Source organism: Dioscorea cayenensis, chromosome 3 (assembly GCF_009730915.1).
Source record: "Dioscorea cayenensis subsp. rotundata cultivar TDr96_F1 chromosome 3, TDr96_F1_v2_PseudoChromosome.rev07_lg8_w22 25.fasta, whole genome shotgun sequence".
NCBI classification, from domain to species: domain Eukaryota; kingdom Viridiplantae; phylum Streptophyta; class Magnoliopsida; order Dioscoreales; family Dioscoreaceae; genus Dioscorea; species Dioscorea cayenensis.
In genome coordinates this window covers 2,622,920-2,629,306 of record NC_052473.1, presented here as the reverse complement: position 1 = coordinate 2,629,306, position 6,387 = coordinate 2,622,920, and the positions used below count along the sequence as shown (strand labels likewise).

At 35.9% G+C, this 6,387-nt stretch overlaps 1 protein-coding gene across 1 annotated transcript; it reads right to left on the bottom strand.

The window, feature by feature from the left end:
• Positions 1-705: 705 nt before the first annotated feature.
• Positions 706-6,180, bottom strand: LOC120251649 (phosphatidylinositol/phosphatidylcholine transfer protein SFH1-like). The gene is made up of 11 exons (XM_039260253.1): positions 5,948-6,180; positions 5,823-5,851; positions 4,892-4,975; positions 4,742-4,795; positions 3,965-4,042; positions 3,212-3,265; positions 2,531-2,590; positions 2,359-2,454; positions 1,718-1,819; positions 1,511-1,591; positions 706-1,376 (listed from the first exon to the last, which is right to left on the bottom strand). The coding sequence occupies exons 1-11, from the start codon at positions 6,000-6,002 to the stop codon at positions 1,089-1,091; spliced, it is 981 nt and encodes a 326-aa protein (XP_039116187.1). The 5' UTR covers positions 6,003-6,180; the 3' UTR covers positions 706-1,088.
• Positions 6,181-6,387: the final 207 nt, after the last annotated feature.

The following is a 6,387-nucleotide window of genomic DNA, read 5'->3' as shown; positions in this document are numbered from 1 at the left end:
ATAAACTCCTAATTATACTCTCACTTCATCTATACATACATTGTTCTTCTTGTATTTGATTTCTTGTTCTGTTTGTGCTTAGATTGTTTGTTTCTGTGAAAGGAATGGAGCCATTAGCCATTGTTGCAGCAACAGGAGCAGTGCTTGGGCAAATAACAGTGATGTTATGCCATCTCAGGCCATTCATTAACCGTCTTATCGATTGTCTTCAGCACCCTCGGCCACCACCTGCCCGTGCCGTCACCGCATCTTCTTTACTCGACGCTTTCTCCGGCCATCATGACGCTCAAGATTGAATAACAAAGAGGATGACACTCAAACTTCGTATTTCATCTTCAAGTTCTCATGCATTCTTGCCAGTACTAAGTTTGCCACTATTTATGTATGTATACTTTCAAACATGAATCCAAGAACAATGTTGGCATTTGAAATCTTCTGGTTTTGCAAGAAAACTTCTTAAATTGCCGGTTTTTGTAATATATCAGCTGAAAAAGATAATTTCTGATAACTGTTCTACTGGAACACAGTTAAGATGATAATTCAGTGCAATAATAACATTACTGCAGCAAATGCATACATTTCTCCAGTCAAAAGTTACTTCCAATTCAAAAGTATTTAACCTGGTTTGACATCACAAACAAGGAGTAAATCACATATAATTCTCTGATGAGTAGAACAACTCAAATTACACATGAAACAAAGTGATTAACATGAAATTCAGCAAGTGAAATAGATTTCTGATGAAAATTCAGTGCATGTTACATATAACAGTATTGGATGCATTTTAACATTACTGCAGCAAATACATTAGATTCTCACTAGTACATTAAGGCGCACTTGAGACAGGCCTTGTCTAGTAGGTTTTTTTTTTTCCTTTTTTTTCCTTTTTCTTTTCTTAGTTCAAAAGCTGCAGATTATAACTACAACAGATTGTATTAGTATATATTATCATTAGAAGCCTGCAGTGAGAAACTGCAATCACTTCCTAGTATATCCCACTGTGTAATTTCGGACAACAACATGAAAGGGATCGTAAACAACTGCAACATTGCTCTGACAGCGGCAGGTGTTACCGATTTTTTATGCCTTCATATGGTTGTGCCATTGGCATCCCCGATCTTTTGGAGCTCGGACTCTATAGTTGCAAAAATCTTTGTGTCTTGAGGGTCAGGCTCCGGGACATCGACGTGAAAGGATCCTTGTTTGATGGGTTTTGGAAGTTCTTGAATTAGGGATTGTTGATTAATGTAGTCATATAGTTCTTGATGGAAAGTATGATCCAATGAGTAGCAATCGGAGCTCCCAGAAGATGAATACCGTGACGAACCGGAGCCTTCCCTTGTACAAAAATGTGGAAGAGATGCATAGTCCATTATCTGCGAAAATGATCAACAATTTAGAATGGAAAATAAATAGCAAACATTTTAGAAGAAAACACTCAGAGGTGGACGGAATTATAAAATACCGACCACACATGCTTTTTCTAAAATGATAGATCGAAGTGCTTTACCTTTAACAATTCATCCCTGCCAGAACCTTGCAATACTTGCACTTTCTTTCTTGTCCTTTCTTGCAAGAGAGGCTTCACAACCTACAAAAATGTCGAGGAATGTGTCATTGACTAGACATCAAAGATCTAAAAGAATAATAATAATAAATTCAATACTTATTCAATTGATCACAAGAAAACCAAGATCAAGGTGACAAAAGAAATTACCTTCCAACATGCTGAAAATATGTAAGGAACATTTACAATAAAATAAGTATCCGTCTTCTCGGGATAGTTCAGGTCATCGACAGTAGAGATGACAGTCAATAGCTGCATTTTATACATTATAAAAAAAAAATCAGCATCAAAGGTAACGTCTTTAGTGAAGAAGATTATTGGTATGATAAAAGATGGATCCTGTACTACTCCAATTTCAAATCAGAGGTTTCTATTTACTGGCGTACTCTCAAGTTACCGAAAAGAGACAAGCTGTTGCAGACATAATTGTCGAATCCTAATCCAAACGTTGAAATTTATAATACGTAGTATTCTGATAAACACTGGTAATCAAGGTCATTCCAACCAATAGGTTGTGATTTTGCTATTCTTGCAGTCCCTTGATTACATGCGACTAATTAAGATGCAAGGAAAATGGGTTTGAAGAGAAGAGTCAACAGAGATAACATGTTGATTATTGTGTAGAACTCTACAACCAGTTACCTAATGGAAGTTAAACAAGTCAACCTCAATGAGAACAATGAGTATCATAGAAAGAAAATATCAGCAAATTTGCAATTCAGAGTGCAAACTGCTAATCCTAAGCGAACAAGGCTACCATTAATAAGCAGAAGAGTGTGTAAGTGGCGCACCTTAATTTGGCTCAGAGCTGAAAACTTTAGGCCAGTCATATCCAAAATTTTTATGCAGGTACCAATATGTCGTCCATGTTTCCTTGTTGCAGCAGGCTACAACGTTGCAGAAGTAAATAAAGGTGGCAGAAAAAATGCTACAAACATGAAGACTGAGCAAAAACCTACTCACCAAGACAATACGGTCACGATATTCATTGATTTGAATGTGTGACTGGACATAGTAGTGAACCTAAAAATGAAATGAAACAGCAACACAGGTGAGACTTGAGGGGGATGTATGTCAAAGTTAAAAACAGAAAATTGCATATGGCAATAAAAAATGTGTATATATACGTTCATATAATCAAAAAAGGTAAATAATCTAAAAAAATGAAAAGGAATGGAGCCACTGGTCAACTCTAAAATGGGAGGCATGATTTATTTTGGGCCTAAATAAAAAATTTTCATTTTAGTCCCTGAGCTGGATGAATTTGTTCATTTTAACCCCCTCCGTCCAACATAGTGTCACACATATGTGGCAAGTTTTTGGCCACAAAAGCTACCATGTCGGACAAAAAGATCAAACAAACAAACTCATCTCATTCAAGAGCCAGAATGAACAATTTTCTTACTTCAGGAACCAAAGTAAACAATAGCTCCACTTTAGGGGCAGTAAGAAATGATGTATCCATGGCAATCAGTCCTCAAAATGGAGTTGCATGAAAATCAGAATGACAAATAAAACACTCAAAACATTATGCCTGAATGGATTAACATCTTCAACAAGCACCGTTGCCTTCTAGACAACCAGCAACATGCAGATATAAGGAAGTTCATCACAAGAAAAGGATAAATACTTAATAATACTCACAGATGCTTTGTCGAAAGTGCTGAGCCCAACACCAATAGCAAAGACCGGGAGACCCTATAGGAAAGTAAGAAAAATATTGCAAGTCAACAAACATAACAAAGTAATTGAAAAAAAGAGGGTCTGACCTCACACAATTAAGATGGTCATGGGATCAATGAAACTTGAGATGAAGTGGGTTATATATTATTATTCATTAATTTTTAAATTTCCAGGGTCAGAAAAGACGGAAACAATCAGCAGACAGATATAAAAAGTGGAAAGGAGATAATTGGTTGTAAGAGAAGGGCATCAACTGAGACCTAGTGAAAGGACAGCTTATTCAAAGTGCAACCGCTTTATTCTGTTATACATTTTCTATCTAAACTTTGACAATAACCACACATGCAGCCAGGTAATGACAAGGTGCACTACACAATGCACTGGATTGGATAATTTTCAAAAGAAAATACCCTCCAGCTCCACATAAGTAAAAGAACCCAGGCATATAGAATATATGCGGCGAAACAAGCATGTTTACGAATCAAACTTTGATAAATTACCATTTGTGGTTCTAATAGATACCATCTGCATGATTATAGTGACCACAATATTGGTGATCAAAGCAGAAGAAAGATAGAGACACATAGTGTTAAATATTTCTCCATGTTATTCTATCATATTTAATTCCATAGTTCACGAATAAAGAAGAAGAAAAAAAAGGTACGCATGAAAAGGGAATCAGAAGAGTTTAAGCACGCGAAAGATAGAACTAACCTCCTTTGAATATCCTGACAAACCTATCAATTGTGAATCACGGACTGCCCTATATAAATCCCTCGGAATTATCGGTTTCTGAAATGACAACATATCTTAAAGAAATTAGCATATTTCAAAAGAAAGGATAACTTAGCATTGGGCATCTAGCATTATCAACATGACTTAATAGACGTGCACGTAATAATATTACCAGATCACTTTTGAGTTCCTTACAACTGCATTTTACATATTTGGTGGTTCTTTCATGTGATTATTTAAATGCATTATTGTAACTATTAGATCATAAAAGACTTGGGCAACAATGCTGAAACGTCTGCAACCATAAATATTTCAAGTTAACTGCTATGTGGACTTGCTTTGGTAAAAAGATTGTTTCAGTGCAATAAAAAATATGGTAAAATACATGTTAGGAGTGAAAAATAAGTTTTTTATCACCAGTCATTAAACAGATGACAGTTTCCACCTTTGCAGATTCAATCAAAAAAATTCTCATCAAATCATGGGAAAAGCATACATCAAAAGCTTGAAAATTCAAAGGAATCAGTAAACCTGCAGTTGTAACAAGTAGATAAATCATAAATATTAACTGACGCCAATGGGATTAAAAAGTAAATCATGTTCAGAATGCATCTCTGCCAGACTGCAGAAGTGCTAATTTGGTGTTTCACATAACATGATGCCCGCTCTTATAAAAATATTTTATTAAAAAAGAGATTATGCATGAGATGGTCCATCCAACCAACAAAATATTAAACTATACAGGAAAAAACTCACAGCCAGTATGTTGTCTATTTCATTCTGTATCCTCCAGTTTAAACAATCCACCAGCTGCAACAGAGAAGACAATCATGGAAGCGTTGTCTCATCATGAGTTGACCATCTAAAACAGCATCCAAAGAAAAATACTTCAAATATCTAACCCACCATTTTATGAGCTTTGGGAACACTCCACTCTCTTGCCTTGAGAAAACGATTCAATGTCTCTGTTGGGTAACCTTGATGCATGTTCTGTGGTCAAAGCAAGAACGTATGAGCCCTTATTACAATGGAGATCTAATAATCAATATGGGAAAAGTACACTTCCACTTATCAATACACTTTGGTTGTATTCAAGCAGCATGTGCCAAGATGTCTGCTTCGTTTTGAATGTTAAACAGCAAAGGATGCATATGGAGATCTAATAATCATCTCTAGGTGTGTATTTGACATATGGTCCATTTTCCAAATAAGCTGCTGAATTCAACCATACATTTCAGAATAGCATGTTAATCATCCCACAAAAATATAGATCACCTTTTAAGCTGTCCTCTACTATGAATTGCTCGCCTCATTATAACCACAATCTACATAAAACTAGTTGAGCCCTATAAAATAACTCATTCATTCTTATACTTTCTACTCAGATCCTTGATGTCATGGAGTCTAAACAAACAATTTAACACAAAAAGATGGAAACTTAGATTCCAACCTTCAGACCGCATGCCTCTCCCACAGCACTAACTAAACTTAGGACAGTTATTAGCAAAAGATAGAATTCGTATGACTTCTTCTACATTGTAAAAACAATCCCGTGTCCAAAACTCAAAATTAACACAGCTCAAATTTCGAAAGTTCGCTCCTTTTGTCATAACAGATCTTGCTCAATTAATGTCCATAGGTGCATGCATTGATACAAGTTAAAAATTAAGAAATACAAATCTGGAGAACAGAAGTAAATTCACACAGATGCATTCTCTGATCATCACTTCCAAGCTAATTCCAACAAAGCAAACAATTCCAAAAACCAAAAAACAAGCAGATCTATCAACACCACAACAACATTACACCCAAATCAAAATCTAAAACTCATCCCAACCTGAAAAGAGCTCCTCAACGGCTCCTCAACTGCAACCAAAAGAAAACAACCCAAAGATCATAACTTTAAACCAAAAACCCATCAAAATCAAACAAAACAACAATCAAACACCACCAAAAACACACCTTGGTCGATCAGCGCAAGCAGCTGCTTGATCGCGTCCTGCAAGTCACTCCCCATTCTCGGCCCCCAATTCACCACCAACCAAAATCAAAATCTCAAAAAGCTAGGGTTTTTCTCGACCCCAAGCGAGAAAGAAAGCGAGGAAGGAGGAAGCAGAGAGCAATGGGGAGCTTCTCCTCTCCTTCGCTTCCTCCCTCTCCCGATTTGAATCTATAGCCTTGCCTGCCTTTTTCTTCTTTCTAGGTGTACGGGCAGGAAAAAAGAAAAATTAGAAGAATAAAAAAAAAAAAAACAAATTAGTAAAATTAGGGTTTAAATTTGTTTTCTTTTGGAAAAAAAATTGGAAATTTTCTGGAAAATCTTTTTGAAAATTTTGATTTTTTTTTTTTAACTGTCAAGATGAGATTTTTTTTTTCTTTCTTTCTATCTTCTTCTGACCACA